The 17,983-nt window shown below is 40.3% G+C and overlaps 2 protein-coding genes across 4 annotated transcripts in view; both read left to right on the forward strand.

Moving 5' to 3' along the window:
• KCNMA1 (potassium calcium-activated channel subfamily M alpha 1) overlaps positions 1-17,983 on the forward strand; it is a 655,726-nt gene that overhangs the window by 368,081 nt on the left and 269,662 nt on the right. For all 3 annotated transcript variants that reach the window (XM_070752010.1, XM_070752011.1, XM_070752012.1), the window contains exons 4-5: positions 2,679-2,772; positions 5,060-5,171. In XM_070752010.1, the coding sequence (XP_070608111.1) occupies positions 2,679-2,772; positions 5,060-5,171 (206 nt within the window). The remainder of the gene's footprint in view (positions 1-2,678; positions 2,773-5,059; positions 5,172-17,983) is intronic.
• On the forward strand, positions 16,969-17,753 carry LOC139168349 (protein UXT-like). Its single transcript, XM_070753925.1, has one exon. It carries the CDS (start codon positions 17,159-17,161, stop codon positions 17,630-17,632), a length of 474 nt encoding a protein of 157 aa, XP_070610026.1. The 5' UTR covers positions 16,969-17,158; the 3' UTR covers positions 17,633-17,753.

Below are 17,983 nucleotides of genomic sequence, written 5' to 3' on the forward strand. Positions count from 1 at the left end.
GAGAGGCTACAGGATGATGGGAGAGGGCGTTTTTGGCTTCCAGAGAGCCTACAGGAGGATGGGAGAGGGCATTTTGGCTTCCAGAGAGCCCTTTAACATATTTAAATATTTCGATCATGTCCCCCCTTTTCCTTCTGTCCTCCAGACTATACAGATTGAGTTCATTAAGTCTTTCCTGAAATGTTTTAGGCTTAAGACCTTCCACCATTCTTCTAATAACAATAAAATTTAATTTACGGTCAAAGACCATCAAGACCTCTGAGGGGGGGGGTCTGTAATATGGTAAATGATTTAGCTTTACTAGATAAATGGTCAAAGCAATGGAAACTGCATTTTAATGTTTCCAAATGTAAAATAAGGCACTTTGGGAAAAGGAATCCTCAATCTGAGTATTGCATTACATGCCTGGGATAAACATATATCCATCGTAAGATAAAATACAGGAAATAATATAAGGGCAGACTAGATGGACCATGAGGTCTTTTTCTGCCGTCAGTCTTCTATGTTTCTATGTTGCTATCAATATAATATTAATAATAATTAAAAGGAAAAAGAACAGGAAACTGGACTTTTGACTGAGCAACCAAGATTGACCCATTGTAATAAGAGTATCCAATGGTTTAGTCTACTCATAGGTACTCAAAGGACAATAGGAGGACCTGTGCCTCTGGACTTACCAAAGTTGTGCGCACAGCAAAGTGATTGCTAACTGGTGCACCATCCTTTACTGTACTGGTAGCATTCCGCTGCTGATCAAGTGCAAACCCAGGAAAAATAGTATTGCAAGAGGGTAGAATAGGATAGAATAGAATAGAATAGAATTTTTATTGGCCAAGTGTGATTGGACACACAAGGAATTTGTCTTGGTGCATATGCTCTCAGCGTACATAAAATAAAATATACATTTGTCAAGAATCATGTGGTACAACACTTAATGATTGTCATAGGGGTCAAAGAAGCAATGAAGAAGCAATATTAATAAAAATCTTAGGATATAAGCAACAAGTTGCAGTCATACAGTCAACATGGGAGGAAATGGGTGAAAAGAATGATGAGAAAAACTAGTAGAATAGAAGTGCAGATTTAGTAGAAAGTCTGACAGTGTTGAGGGAATTATTTGTTTAGTAGAGTGATGGCGTTCGGAAAAAAACTGTTCTTGTGTCTAGTTGTCTTGGTGTGCAGTGCTCTGTAGCGACGTTTTGAGGGTAGGAGTTGAAACAATTTGAGTCTAGGATGTGAGGGGTCAGTAAATATTTTCCCCAGCCTCTTTTTGACTCATGCAGTATACAGGTCCTCAATGGAAGGCAGGTTGGCAGCCATTGTTTTTTCTGCAGTTCTGATTCTCCTCTGAAGTCTGTGTCGGTCCTGTTGGGTTGCAGCACCAAACCAGACAGTGATAGAGGTGCAGATGACAGACTCAATGATTCCTCTGTAGAACTGTATCAGCAGCTCCTTGGGCAGTTTGAGCTTCCTGAGCTGGCGCAGAAAGAACATTCTTTGTCGTGCTTTTTTGATGATGTTTTTGATGTTAGGTGACAACAACAATATACCTACTGAGCTCATAAGTTGCACCATCTATTTCTATCAGATGCCGGTCATTCTTTGTAAAGTGGACCAGGTGTCCACTTGACTGATTTTTGCTGCCTTATTTGAAAAGAAACCATCACAAAAAGAACATATATGGTAGAAAAAAAGGGCTCCTTCTAATGCAATAAAAATGAAGATGATTGACAGTAAGAAAACAGAGAGCTCTGTTTCATCACCTTCAATCACCTTCATTAGAAAGAGCACATTGTTTTCAATCATTCTCTGTTTTCTAACCTTAAATCATCTTCATGCTGGTGAGACCACATTTGGAATACTGTGTTCAGTTCTGGAGACCTCACCTACAAAAAGATATTGACAAAATTGAACGGGTCCAAAGACGGGCTACAAGAATGGTGGAAGGTCTTAAGCATAAAACGTATCAGGAAAGACTTCATGAACTCAATCTGTATAGTCTGGAGGACAGAAGGAAAAGGGGGGACATGATCGAAACATTTAAATATGTTAAAGGGTTAAATAAGGTCCAGGAGGGAAGTGTTTTTAATAGGAAAGTGAACCCAAGAACAAGGGGACACAATCTGAAGTTAGTTGGGGGAAAGATCAAAAGCAACCTGAGAAAATATTATTTTTCTGAAAGAGTAGTAGATCCTTGGAACAAACTTCCAGCAGACGTGGTAGATAAATCCACAGTAACTGAATTTAAACATGCCTGGGATAAACATATATCCATCCTAAGATAAAATACAGAAAATAGTATAAGGGCAGACTAGATGGACCATGAGGTCTTTTTCTGCCGTCAGACTTCTATGTTTCTATGTTTCTATGTTTCATTGTTATTTCATTAGAAAAAGCACATTATTTACTATCATATATCTTCTTCTTGTGACGGTTTCTTTTCACATAAGGCTTCAATTTCACCTGGTCCACTTGGAGTAATACATTGCGCTAATCGATCATGTGGTCCCAATACCTGTGAGAAACACCAAGGTTTCTTTTATATACATATTTCCCTGAAGATTGATAGGGTTGCAGTTACCTAAAAATCTTAACTTTTAACCTTATTATTTTTTTCCTACACTGACTTTCTTCCTCCAAATAATTCTAATATTTTCTCTTCTTTTTTTCTTAAACAGCCCAATAGAATCTTGCCAGAATTTCTACAAAGATTTCACATTACAAATAGACATGGCTTTCAATGTGTTCTTCCTGCTCTACTTTGGCTTGCGGGTAAGTATATCCTCGTTTCATACCTGGGTTGGGGGTTTTTTTGGGGGGGGGGATTGCAAAATGTAATAAGTTGCTGTTCTGACCCAGCCATAGCAGAAGCAAGAAACAGTCTCCTTGTCCTGAACCCCTGCTTCTTTATTAGGCTACTGTGAATTCATAGCGTTCACACACAGAAAAGTCCAAGCAATTATCCTTCCAAGTCTTAATTGCACTAACAGACCTTATCACTCCTTGAATAATGTTAGAGTAGCATTTTGCAGAAGAGAGATAACCAAACCAGAGAGCCACAGACTGTTCTGTCGGGCTCTCTGATAGAATCCTGCCAAAAATTCACAGGTACAAATTTCAGACACACACACACACGTTTGAAAATTCAAAACAATGTTCTTTATAATGAAAAGTCACTTAAACCAAGCCCTCTTTTGGTATAGCAAAGAGCACTCGTCTCCAAACAAACTGGTAATTGGTACAAGTCCCTTATCAGTTCTGAGATACTTAGCTTGCAGCTGTGAGGCAGTTCACAGTCCTTCTTCTTTCACAAAGTGAAACACACTTTGCTCTGGTTTAGTTTCAAAGCGGGGAAAAATCAGCACACAAAAGGTCAAAGTCAGTAAAGCAGTCACGAAACACAACGATCAGATAATCCTCCACAATGGCCAAACCCACAGGCTGCTCTTTATAGCAGCCTCCCTAATGACCACAGCCCCACCCAACCACAGGTGGCCTCATTTTCTTTGATAATAATCTCTTAGTTGTTGCTGCCTATGCATCGCTCTCCGCATGCGTGGCTGTATCATTAACTCTTGTTCTGAATCCAAGGAGGAGCTAGATAATTGATCTCCTTCTGAGCTGTCTGCCACACTCTCCTCCTCCCTGTCACTCATGTCTTCTTGGTCAGAGGAGCCTTCATCAGCAGATTCCACCGGGGGCGAAACAGGCCTGCAGCATGTGGATGTCTCCCCCACATCCACAGTCCTTGGGGCAGGAGCTGGGCCAGAGTTAACCACAACAAAGACCAAGATTGAAGTCTTGAATAACAATGTAGCAGGAGTTCTTGAGAAAGTATTTTACTTCTTTGTAGCAAAAACTATTCTAAATGGGAAATGGGCGATAGTAATGATGAGAAAAAAATTAATAGTAACAGTAGTGCAGACTTAGTAAACAGTTTGACAGTGTTGAGGGAATTATTTGTTTAGCAGAGTGATGGCATTTGGGGAAAAACCTGTTCTTGTGTCTAGTTGTATTGGTGTGCAGTGCTGTGTAGCGATGTTTTGAGGGTAGGAGTTGAAACAGTTTATGTCCAGGAAAGTGAGGGGTCAGTAAATATTTTCACAGCCCTCTTTTATATTAAAAGTCAACATATTTTTAAAACAGATGTACTCTATATAAGTTTTGACATATTTGTATCCCTTAGTTAGCAATCACACATCCGCAAAAGGAACAATCAAGCCGATAGATTTTTACTATCAATTGACGGGTATCGTATTAGTTAAAACTAATCTCTTTATATACAGTAGTACCTCAGTACTTTTTGCTAATTGCTTCCGGGAGTACCAAAAATGATGAGTTGCCAAACTAATTTGATAGCAAACAAATTGGCTGGCAAGGATAACAAGACACAAGGCAACCGACACTGACAAATTTTAGCTTGTGCATTGAGTACCAAACAAATGACAAATACCTTGACAAAAATTTTCCCATCAAAAATACATACCAAATTTGATGAGTTCGAAAGCAGTTCAGTACTAAAGTACTGTATGACTGTACTTAGAAATCTACAAGGGGTGAAAGATAAATAGAATGGAGGGGATGATGGGAGGTGCAGTGCTCTTGATGTGCAGTGCTCTGTAGTGACGTTTTGAGGGTAGGACTTGAAACCAGTTTATGTCCAGGATGTGAGGGGTCAGTCAATATTTTCCCCGCCCCCTTTTTGACTTGTGCGGTATACAGGTCCTCAATGGAAGGCAGGTTGGCAGCAATTGTTTTTTCTGCAGTTCTGATTCTCCTCTGAAGTCTGCACCACTATTACTGGGATTTAGATCCAAGTCCAAAGTCAGCCACTTATGTTACAGTACCGTTGCAGGTTCTAAAATGATTCTAGATGTCCGATGTGGACCGCAGCCTACAGGGCTCAAAGATTACGAAACCATTTCTTAAAAGTCTCGTTCATAAAGTAAGGACGCTTCATGGTCCACTTATCTCAAATGTTTATCCTTGCCTTTTTAAAAAAAAAAAATCACTTATTTAATTATTGTCTGTCTGTCTGTCTTTCTTTCTCTTTTTACAGTTCATTGCAGCCAACGACAAGCTATGGTTTTGGCTGGAAGTAAACTCTGTGGTTGATTTTTTCACCGTTCCTCCCGTGTTTGTGTCTGTGTATTTAAATAGAAGTTGGCTAGGTAAGTATACGAGCGGTTTCTCGTTGTGTATGTGAGAAAGAAAATACAGATACCCCTTGACTTACAACCCTTATGGGGAACAGAATTTCTGTTTGTATTGGCAGTTCTGCATCAGCATGGGGTTGGAATAGATGACCTACAATGTCCCTTCCAATAATAGATAGAGAGATGAGAGAGATGAGAGGGTTATTTGAACACAAGAACAAGGGGACACAATCTGAAGTTAGTTGGGGGAAAGATCAAAAGCAACATGAGAAGATATTATTTGACTGAAAGAGTAGTAGATCCTTGGAACAAACTTCCAGCGGATGTGGTTGGTCAATCCACAGAAACTGAATTTAAACATGCCTGGGATAAACATATATCCATCCTAAGATAAAATACAGGAAATAGTATAAGGGCAGACTAGATGGATCCGAGTCTCCAGAGAGGGGCGGCAAAGAAATCCAATAAATAAATGAATAAATGAATAAATAAATAAATAAACAAACAAACAAACAAACAAACAAACAAATAAATAAATAAATAAACAATCAATCAATCAATCAATCAATCATGAGGTCTTTTTCTGCTATCAGTCTTCTATGTTTCTATTTCCCCCAGTCTTGAGTCATATACAAATCTGATGAGTCCCCTTTCTATCCCAAAATCGAAACCATTTATGAAAATACTGAAGAGAACTGAGCCTAAGATTTTTTTTTATTTTTTATTTTATTTATTTATTTATTCATTTGTCCAATACACAAATACATAGGAAGAAAATAGCGGTGTGCCACAAGGGTCTGTTCTGGGTCCTATTCTTTTTAATATGTTTGTGAGTGACAAAGGGGAAGGTTTGGTAGGGAAGGTTTGCCTATTTGCCGATGACTCTAAAGTGTGCAATAGGGTTGATATTCCTGGAGGGGTCTGTAATATGGTAAATGATTTAGCTTTACTAGATAAATGGTCAAAGCAATGGAAACTGCAGTTTAATGTTTCCAAATGTAAAATAATGCACTTGGGGAAAAGGAATCCTCAATCTGAGTATTGCATTGGCAGTTCTGTGTTAGCAAAAACTTCAGAAGAGAAGGATTTAGGGGTAGTGATTTCTGACAGTCTCAAAATGGGTGAGCAGTGTGGTCGGGCGGTAGGAAAAGCAAGTAGGATGCTTGGCTGCATAGCTAGAGGTATAACAAGCAGGAAGAGGGAGATTGTGATCCCCTTATATAGAGCGCTGGTGAGACCACACTTGGAATAAATACTGTGTCCAGTTCTGGAGACCTCACCTACAAAAAAAGATATTGACAAAATTGAACGGGTCCAAAGACGGGCTACAAGAATGGTGGAAGGTCCTAAGCATAAAACGTATCAGGAAAGACTTCATGAACTCCATCTGTATAGTCTGGAGGACAGAAGGAAAAGGGGGGACATGATCGAAACATTTAAATATGTTAAAGGGTTAAATAAGGTTCAGGAGGGAAGTGTTTTTAATAGGAAAGTGAACACAAGAACAAGGGGACACAATCTGAAGTTAGTTGGGGGAAAGATCAAAAGCAACTTGAGAAAATATTATTTTACTGAAAGAGTAGTAGATCCTTGGAACAAACTTCCAGCAGACGTGGTTGGTAAATCCACAGTCACTGAATGTAAACATGCCTGGGATAAACATAGATTCATCCTAAGATAAAATACAGGAAATAGTATAAGGGCAGACTAGATGGACCATGAGGTCTTTTTCTGCCTTCAGTCTTCTATGTTTCTATTGCTAAACAAGGGGCTTGTTCAGAGGAGCCATGCCTGATTTTACATGCCTGTTAGCTATGACTGTTAAGTGAATCCCAATTGGATTGTCACATGCTGTTTTTATCATTGTTGTTAGCTGCCCCGAGTCTACGGAGAGGGGCGGCATACAAATCCAATAAATAGATAGATAGATAGATAGATAGATAGATAGATAGATAGATAGATAGATAGATAGATAGATAGATTGTTGTTAAACGAATCATTCCGCAAATATGGCTTCCCCCGTTGACTTTGATGATTGAAATCTATCTGGGAATGTCAACATAGTGATCACACGAGCCCAGGAACACACCACATCTGTTGTAAATACACACCAGTTGCCAGTGGCAAAATTTTGATCACACGTCCTTGGGGATTGCCACGACGGTCGTAAGACTGAGGACTGCTTGTAAGTTACTTTTTGTTGAAATTTCCAAATGGTCGCTAAACGGAGGCTCGTAAGTCAAGGACTACCCATAGAAGAGAAAAATGTCCACTTGTAAGGTGATGAAGAGGTGTTTCGTGGGGAACGACCTGCCTATCTTCTGAACTTATATATATATATGTTTTTATATATATAAAAGGACCTTTGGGACAACCCAAATATGCCCATGTCACACCAACACTCCGCAGTCTGCATTGGTTGCCGATCAGTTTCCGGTCACAATTCAAAGTATTGGTTATGGCACCGGACCAGATTATCTCAGCGACCGCCTTCTGCCGCACGAATCCCAGCGACCAGTTAGGTCCCACAGAGTGGATCATCTCCGGGTCCCGTCGACTAAACAATGCCTTCTGGTGGGACCCAGGGGAAGAGCCTTCTCTGTGGTGGCCCCGACCCTCTGGAATCAGCTCTCCCTGGAGATTAGGACTGCCCCCACCCTCCTTGCCTTTCGTAAACTCTTCAAAACCCACCTCTGCCGCCAGATATGGGGGAACTGAGATATTCTTTCCCCCTAGGCCTTTGCAATTTTATATATGGTATGTTTGTATGTATGATTGGTTTTTATAATAAGGGTTTTTTCTTTTGAGTTATTTTAGTATTGGATTGTTACATGCCGTTTTTATTACTGTTGTTAGCTGTCCCGAGTCTACGGAGAGGGGCAGCATACAAATGCAATAAACAAACAAACAAACAAACAAACAAACACACACACACATACATACATACTTGTAAGGTGATGAAGAGGCGTTTCATGGGGAATGACTTGCCTATCTTCTGAACTTATATATATAAGTTTTATATATATATAAAAAAGGACCTTTGGAACAACCATAACCTGGATGAATGAGAATCTCTACCGACATTCAAAGTGAACGAACGTCTCCTGCCTGTGGCAAGCTGCAGCAACTTACAAAAAAGAGATGGATGAGAGTGTTCATTATATGATCTATCTTCCTGACACATTTGCATAATAGATGTGGCTGGCAGGAAGATTTTAACGCTCATACGGGAGAGAATTCCTATGCTGGTGGAAGGAGACCTTTGGTATCGCTCAAATCTGTCTTTGTTAAGCTCACTTTAAGCAGCACTTATCATATTAAGTTGCTATGATGTGAGCTTCTCCTGATGGCTACCCATTTGTTCCCTTTCCAATGCCAGTAACTAAGAGCTGGATATAAGCTCCGTTCACTGCCGTGCTGATCCGAGTATTTTCAAATGAATCATTTGGTTACGGTCTGGCAAGGAAGAATTCAAAGTTTGTTTTAATTAGATTTAAGTGCTATTTCACATTGCATCGTGGGAATTCTCAAACTTTGGGGATAGAATAACGTTGGCAGGCCGAGTAAGAAATCAAGCTTGGGGCAAATGTTGACAATGTTCTCATTCTATATATGTGTGGGGGGCAGAAAGAGGGAGAGAGGAAGGAGAGGAGGGGAGAGAGACATGAGAGAGAATGAGAGAGAGGGAGAGGGAGAGTGGATGGAGAATGAGAGAGGGAGGAGAGAGCATGAGAGAGAGGGAGGAGAAAGAAGAGAATGAGAGAGGGATGAGAGTGAATGAGAATGAGAGAGAGAGGGATGAGAGAGAATGAGAATCAAAGAGAGGGAGAGGAGAAGGAGAGAGAGACGAGAGAGAATGAGAGAGAGGGACAGGCAGAGTGGAAAGAGAGAATGAGAGAGGGAGGAGGGAGAAAGAGAGAGAGAGGGAGGAGAAAGAAGAGAATGAGAGAGGGAGGAGAGTGAATGAGAGAATGAGAGAGAGAGGGATGAGAGAGAATGAGAATCAGGGAGAGGGATAATGGAAGGAGAGAATGAGAGAGGGATGAAAGAATGAGATAATGAGAGTGGAAGGAGAGAATGAGAGAGAGGAAGAAGAGAAAAAGGGGGAGAAAGAGGAATAGGGCAAGGAGAGAATGAAAGAGAGAGGGAGAATCAGAGAGCAACAGAGAGAGGGGGAGAGATCCATATATGGATCTGTTTGACCCTCCAGGGATTCCAGGATTCCCAAATCGCAGAGTTGTCATAGCATGGTGTGTGATCCTATCTAGGAGGAAACACAGTTTTTTTTTAAAATGAACTGTTTTGTTCTTTCACAGGTATTTCCTGGATAAATGAGAATAACATAACCCTGGGGGCTTCCTCTAAATTGCCTGTAGTGCTGTCTTTCTAAAACCAGGTGTTTTGTTTTGTTCTGTTTGTGTTTTTTGGGTGTGAAATCTGGCACTCACTTCCCCCCAGACGAAGCTGTTCCCCAATGCTTCGTCTGCCTCTCCAGTTTTAGCATTTCAAATGGCTTTTAAAAAAGGAGGAAAACAGGGTCTATCTTTCATCTGTTAAAATGAAGCTGTGATTATTATTTAAGACCACGAAGAGGGACAGTGACATATGGCGATAATTATAAACTTCATAACTTTAATTTGGCATTCGGTAACTTGCGGCTTCATCTGGTTCTGTCCTGTTGATTTCATAGATCGCAAACGATAGAAGTGGTCAAGATGGGTGGGTTTTTTTAAAGTCTTCTTTTTAGAGCTGTGTGCTTCTGCCCTCTGGTGGTCACCTTGGAGCATGACCGCATCCTGACTCAAATGAGCTAGGTCTGGAAATTCATGAGATGATGATGATAATAATAATAATAATAATAATAATAATAATAATAATAATAATAATAACAACAACAACAACAACAACCAACAATGATAAATAAGAATACGAAGTATATGAAGAATACAAAGAATATGAAGAGGAGGAGGTGGAGGAGGAGGAAGAGGAACAAGAAGAAGAAGAAAAAGAAGAAGAGGAAGAAGAGGAAATAGAAGAAGGAGAAGAAGGAGGAGAAGAAGAAGAAATAGAAGAAGAAGAAATAGAAGAAGAAGAAGAAGAAGAAGGAGGAGGAGGAGGAGGAGGAGAAGAAATAGAAGAAGGAGAAGAAGGAGGAGGAGGAGGAGGAGAAGAAGAAGAAATAGAAGAAGAAGAAATAGAAGAAGAAGAAGAAATAGAAGAAGAAGAAGAAATAGAAGAAGAAATAGAAGAAGGAGAAATAGAAGAAGAAGAAGAAATAGAAGAAGAAGAAGAAATAGAAGAAGGAGAAGAAGGAGGAGGAGGAGAAGAAGAAATAGAGGAAGAAGAAGAAATAGAAGAAGAAGAAGAAGAAGAAGAAAGAAGAAGAAGAAGAAGAAGAAATAGAAATATCACTGAAATTTCACCATCACTGAAATGGGCCCTTCCTCCCCACTGTCATTGAATTGAATAGAAGGATGAGCCAGCCCTACTCATTGGAGAAACGAGAGAGCAGTGACAGCCCTCACCACTGTTTCTTTTGAGCTCTTCAACTATTTCCTTCTGTTCATAAACAGAGCTGACCCAAGACTGCTGGTCATGTCCTAAGCTAGCCTCTTCCATTTAGAGCAGGTGTCATTCCTTGCGAGGGAATGAGAACAGCTCCCATGTATGCAATGTGTATGGCCAGGGGCGGGGATGGGGGCGCCATATGTCACTGTCCCTCTTCGTGGTCTTAAATAATAACCATTAGGCAATCACATGTTTTGTGACGGATCAGAGAATTCAAAGGAGGTTTGTTTTGCTTTGAATCGAGAGACTTCCATTCCCATTAAAAAAAATATTGCTGCTTAACAGTGATCGTGTTATTATCTAAACCATGGCTTTGATTTTGTGTTCAAAAGGAGAAGATGTCAGGATGCAGCCTTTTTTTTTTTTTTTTTTTTACAAACTACTGTATATACATTTGCAGAAAAGGAGTAACGAGAGACGCAAATGATCCCAGATAGGCAATTGACAGAACTTTCATTCAAGGTGACTCAACACTTCCCTGGCTGTCATTCTTAATTAGTTTAGACACAAGTCTTTTGGTGGGAGCTTGGGGGATTATGCACATGCACGGGGGCAGCACACCTTCACAAGGGAATTCACAATGGAGAGGGCATTGCATTATAGAGGGGAACACACACATACACACTAACTTCACATTGTGCACAAGAGCAATCATGGGCTTTCCCAGATATTCCCATGTTTCTTCAACACTCCACAGCCTGCACTGGCTGCCGATCAGTTTCCGGTCACAATTCAAAGTGTTGGCTATGACCTATAAAGCTCTACATGGCATCAGACCAGATTACTTGAGTGCCTTCCGTCCCCTGTCCTAATGTTTCGCTCTTACTAGTATCATGTATATAAACATTGTTATATCTTTGTATACCACCAATACATAGTTGACAAAACAAAACAAATAAAGTAGGTAGATAGATAGATAGATAGATAGATAGATAGATAGATAGATAGATAGATAGAAGATAGATAGATAGATAGATAGATAGATGATAGATAGATAGATAGATAGATAGATAGATAGATAGATAGATAGATAGATAGATAGATAGATTTCTGAAGCTGATAAAAGCTAAGGAAGAAGAAAGGGAAACCCCCCCCCCCGCTAAGTCTACCAAAATAATGTTGATCTCTTTTTTTTGGTGGTGGTGATGTTCAAAGCAATTTTTGGGTGGGTGGGGGTTTGGTTCTTAGTAAGTGACTTTACAAGTTGACCACAGGGGTTAAGGAGTGGTTGAATTGAATCGGACGCCCTTTACTGAACTGAATCAATGGCTTAATTTGATTCCGTTCAACAATCCGATTTGGGGGATTCGAAATCAAATGGATTTGACTTGCCAAATCAAATCAGCCACTCAAACTCCATCAAAAGAGATAGAATGGGTGTCTATGTTACAGACAATTTTCTCTGTTAAGAATTTTTACTTTTCTTTTTTTATGGTACGAAGAAGACTGCAAAAGATGTTCCTTATCTAAAAGGAAATATATAAAACTTTTGCAAATCATTGTGAAGTTGAAATGACTGTTTTGTTAGCCAATTGTCTTTTTGTAGATGTGATTTTATCCCTTAAATAGAGGAAGTAGAAATATTTAACTTAATCTTGCTTTCTAATGAATACCGTGTTTCCCCGAAAGTAAGACAGTGTCTTACTTTCTTTTTACCCCCAAAAGCCCCACTACGTCTTACTTTCGGGGTATGTCTTACATTGGAAAAAAATTGAAAGGGTCGCGTTCCCGAAGGCATCTCCCCAGAGTCCAGAAGGGCAGCCGCGGGACAGGAGCCTCGTGAGCCCTTTTCCAAGTTCAACCTCAGGGCTCCAAGCGGCGTGCACGCGTGGAGCCGCAGACGCGTGTCGGGGAAGCGTGTGTCTGGAGGGGAGGAGCCGCTCTGCGCAGTTGGGCAGCCCCACCTGCCTGCCGGAAAGGAGGCGGGCGAAGGAGGGCGCAGCTCCGGCCGCTCGCCTCGGGGCCGGTCGGCCTTGCTGGCTGCTTGCAGCCGAGCCTCGGCAGGACTCGGTTGCTGGGACGAGCGCCTTCGCTGCAAGCCGCCGCCCGCTCGGCTCGCTTCGGACCAGCGCCGTCCTTCGCTTTGCCAAGCCGGGGAAGAGGCGGTGGCGCCGCGGCGAGGCGAAGATGAGGGGCGCGCGGGGAGCTTGGAAGCGACGTCATCGGGCTCCCCCCCCGGCAATACCCCCGTGTTTCCCCGAAAGTAAGACATATGTCTTACTTTCGGGGTACGGCTTATATTAGCCGACCCCCCTGAAACCCCCGATACGTCTTACAATCGGGGGTGTCTTACTATCGGGGAAACAGGGTAGCTTCTAGCCAGTATTTAAAGGCAACTTTTCATTCAACTCTGTGAAAAGAGTTGCCATCACTGTTCTAGGACATCACTGGAAAAGGAAGGGCTAATATTTGGGGGACTTGTTACCCCCACCCTATAAAACCTTCACGCTCCAGCCCAAATGCTCCAAATTATATTTCTGAAATCTGCCAAACCCCAAATTTCTGCAGCAGAGAACACCGGAGGTGTGCAGATGAGGTGACTTCTATTTATTGATTGATTGATTGATTGATTTTGTCCAATACACAATGAGGGTTTTACTGGGTATATACATAGTAAAATACATGATGAAGGTTATAGAGGATATACTCTTAGTACAATATATCTAAGAAAGAATAGAAGAGAAGATATAGGAATAGAACATATCAATGAAAGAATAGAAGAAGAGATATAGGAATAGAAGAAAGGTATAGGAGATACAGGAGAGCAATAGGACAGGGGACGGAAGGCACTCTAGTGCACTTGTACTTGCCCCTTACTGACCTCTTAGGAATCTGGATAGGTCAACCGTGGATAATCTAAGGGTAAAGTGTTGGGGGTTTGGGGATGACACTATGGAGTCCGGTAATGAGTTCCACGCTTCGACAACCCGGTTACTGAAGTCATATTTTTTACAGTCAAGTTTGGAGCGGTTAATATTAAGTTTAAATCTGTTGTGTGCTCTTGTGTTGTTGTGGTTGAAGCTGAAGTAGTTGCTGACAGGCAGGACGTTACAGCATATGATCTTGTGTGCAATACTTAGATTTTGTTTAAGGCATCTTAGTTCTAGGCTTTCTAGGCCCAGGATTGAAAGTCTAGTCTTGTAGGGTCTTCTGTTTCGAGTGGAGGAGTGAAGGGCTCTTCTGGTGAAGTATCTTTGGACATTTTCAGGGGTGTTAATGTCTGAGATGTGATATGGGTTCCAAACAGATAAGCTGTATTCAAGGATGGGTCTGGCGAAAGTTTTGTAAGCTCTGGTAAGTAGTGTGAGATTGCCAGATTCTCTAAATCCTGTGGTTGATTCTTCCAACTTTTTGAAATCTTGGCTTGTGTGCCTTGCCCCACTGCAGCTTAAAACATTCTGGATATTATACAGTTTCCTTTCAACGTGGAACAGTTGGAAGTCGCCTTCTATTTGTGTGAATTTGTCTCTAAGGGCGAGCTATGACCTTTGTAGAAACCCATAATCCTTTTCTGGGACAACCAGTTACTGTTTTATCACCAGCCCGTTCATCTCCCTCCTTCAGAGTGCTAATCTGTTTTGATTTCTACAGCTGGAAAGACACATTTTGGAGTGGGTATGAAAGAAGATTATATAGCAATATCCGGATAGGGAATGCCTCTTAAGCCGTGATATTGTAGATATCAAACAAGATCTGTTTTTTCCCCATCCACAACTGGTGCTCTTCTTCAGAGGTTAGGGAGCGAGAAGGAGTAGAAACGCCTTTTGCTCCAACGATCCTGAAATGTTTTTTTAATATATAAAGTCAGACGCAGAATATCTCACGCATTTTGGGATGAACGACGGATTCTCGGTAGCCTAAATCTCGGAAGGGAATAATGCTTCGTCCATCCTTCCAAGTTGGGTTGTGATGATTCCGAGCAAGATGTTGGTGTACAACATCCCTTCTGGGGGTAGCCGCACCGAAACTTTTAAACCTCGCCGAAAGAAGTCGCACGGAGATCTATTTAAAAATGGATACCGAGTCAAATCCGGCCACAATAACCTTGAAAAGGAAGAGCCACATACTTTTCGGCAGACTCTGGGTTCTTGTTACAGAATTGGCTACCACTGGGGTAAGAAACCTTCAACTGACCGAGGGACTATTTTCCAAAGCAATGACTTTTTTGCAAGATATGAAGTGTTTCCACTTCAATGGGGAGTGAAGGATTCCCCCTCTCCCTCTTCCTTGAAATTTGTGAAGCCAAGGAAAAAAAATATTTCATTAGGATTTTCTTTGAATGACAGAAAGGAGTAAAAAAAAAAGTTTTACTGAGATATTTTAACAAGATTAGACCAATGGTATTTTATTTAAACGTTTATTTCTCACATCTATCCTTTTCTATTATGCTTTCTTAAAAAGAAGCATTATTCTTTTATGGAGAACTATTCAAAATTTTAAATAATCCTTCTCTTCAAAAGGCGATCAGATTTCTTTCTTTCTTTCAATATTTTTTCTCAACTCTAGCTCCGTAACTTCCCTCCACCTTCTTGAATTTAATACCTGTTATTATTAATCTACATAGAAAGATAAAACTGTTTTTAATTATTTTTAATAAGAATAACTTTGTTAAAATGGATGGCTTGGTTAAACATTTTAGGGTTATTACTATTATTGTTGTTGTTGTTGTTATTTATTAGATTTGTGGGGTGAAAGTAGCAACAAGAATGTAGTAACAAGAAAAAAATTGAATAATGATAGACTATAAATTAATATAAGTACGCATTATTATTAGAAATATACAAGCTGATTGAATGTGAGGATAATGATTAACTTGATTAGTTTTATTTGTGTTAGAATGTATGGCACTCAGCTGCCACACTGTTCCTGCATTGATTTGATATTTTCATAAAAAAATTATGAAATTAAAAAAATTGTGACCGGAAACTGATTGGCAACCAATGCAGACTGCGGAGTGTTGGTGTGACATGGGCATATTTGGGAAAGCCCATGATTGCTCCCGCAGCTGCATTCTGCACGATCTGGAGTTTCTGAACACTCTTCAAAGGTAGCCCCATGTACAGAGCGTTACAGTAGTCGAGCCTTGAGGTGATGAGGGCATGAGTGACTTTGAGCAGTGAGTCCCGGTCCAAATAGGGCCGCAACTGGTGCACCAGGCGAACCTGGGCAAACGCCCCCCTCGCCACAGCTGAAAGATGTTTCTCTAATGTGAGCAGTGGATCGAGGAGGACGCCCAAGTTGCGGACCCTGGAGAGGCACACACTACAAGATGCTTGAAGTCCAGTGTGAAGTTTCCACAGTCTGTGTTGATTTGGGGAGCTACCTGGACTTGCATAACACAGAGACAGCACAGAACAGAGAGACATCTGTGCTGCGTTGACCCTGGACTTAATGAAGCACAGGGGGCCACAGGCTGATAGCGTCCATGCCACGCCGCATTGAGGCAGTGATTGCTGCAAAAGCGGCCCAACCCCAATACTCAGTACATATGCATGCTTATATTTTTCAGAGGTCTGTTATTGTTCTATGTACAATCTTTGTTTTATTGATTGCATTTGATATTCTAATTTTCTGAGTTTGTGGATTTGGGGTTTTTATGAGCTGTACCCCATAATCATTGCAATTATGACAAACCACAGCTTGAAATATCTTGCCTTGCATGTAATGTGTCTCTCTCATATATTACATTTCACCTTTTAAGTTGCATTAATGAAATCAATGAAAGTTTGCACAATATTCTAATTTCTCAAGTTTCACCTGTAGTGATGGGACTTTATTGCCATTATTTCCTCAGTACATCGTCTGTTAGTTGTGCACACACACACACACACACAAATATATATAGAATATATAGTGGTATCTCTACTTAAGAACCTGGTCACGGAACAAATTAAGTTCTTAAGTAGAGGTATCACTATATATATTCTGATATAGAAGCACCCAGTGTAATGGAGAAAAATGTTGGCCAAAAAATAAAAAAATAAAAAAAAATAAAAAAAATAAAAATAAAAAAAAATAAAAAAAATAAAAATAAAAATAAAAATATAATAATAATAATAATAATAATAATAATAATAATAATAATAATAATAATTATAATAATAATTATAATGATAATGATAATGATAATAATAATAATAATAATAATAATAATAATAATAATAATGTATTAGATTTGTATGCTGCCCCTCTCCGAAAACTCGGGGCGGCTCACAACAATAATAAAAACAATATTACAGAGGACTGGCCGTCCGCATGTTGCTGTCAAAAGCCATAGCGATTATCTTCTCTGCCCGCCCTGAAAACATAGCAACCGGATAGTTCCCCTTAATTGGTGCCCCCTCTTCCTATTGCCAGCCTCTATTGGAAACTAAGCGCCGTCGCATCTGGAAGTTGAGCAGGATCTATTTATTATTACTTTTTGTGGAAGTCTCATGGTGATGCTTAGTGAACAGCAGCTACAAGAGAAGGTGTTTCAGTATGAAGCATTCATCAGTGATGTTTTGCAGAGAGATCTCAAGAAAGTGTTGGAGCAGCGAGATGAGATTTATGAAAAGATTGCCCAGTATTTGCAACTCAAAAACATTATTGAACGTTTACAGGAAGCAGGAAACCAGGAGTTGAAAACTCAAGTGGATCTAGGCTGCCATTTTTATGTCAATGCAGAAGTGCCTGATACAGCCACTATATTTGTAGCTGTGGGTTATGGGTTCTTTGTGGAGCTGACTCTATCAGAAGCGTTAACCTTCATTGAGAAGAAGACGAAATTGCTTAATGAGCTCAGTGAAACTCTTACTAAAGATTCTGCCAAAATAAAAGCCAATATCCGGATGGTTTTAGAGGGATTACGTGAACTGCAAGGTTTCAAAGATCTGTCTGAGAAGAACAGAAGCGATGTTTTCCTCTAGGTATTCATCTTCTATGATCCACAGGGAAGTAATTTTGGTTTTCTAGAAGAAAATGTGATTGAGGATTTTTTGCTGCAGTAGGAGCTCCATGTCTGAGGAGAAACTGGTGAATCAGAGATACTGACATAGTGATGGGAAAGAAAAGCTCCACTTTTAGTGAGGGTGTTAGGCTATTTGAACTTCCTCCCATGTCTGATTCCAATTTTAGTGTTTCATTTTGAAAATAATTGTATTAATAAAAAATTCTGGTTTTGTACTGGACTCTTGTCTCTTATCTTCCTTCCATTTTCAGTATCCATTTCATTCAGTTGTGCTTCAATTTATAAGAGTAACCTCTGCTTTTACTTGTGC

The sequence above is a fragment of the Erythrolamprus reginae genome, chromosome 5 (genome assembly GCF_031021105.1).
Source record: "Erythrolamprus reginae isolate rEryReg1 chromosome 5, rEryReg1.hap1, whole genome shotgun sequence".
In the NCBI taxonomy this organism is placed as follows: Eukaryota; Metazoa; Chordata; class Lepidosauria; order Squamata; family Dipsadidae; genus Erythrolamprus; species Erythrolamprus reginae.

Bases quoted from the DNA above. Each gene is read 5' to 3' on its own strand.
- LOC139168349 (XM_070753925.1), top strand. From the start codon at position 17,159: ATGGTGATGCTTAGTGAACAGCAGCTACAAGAGAAGGTGTTTCAGTAT.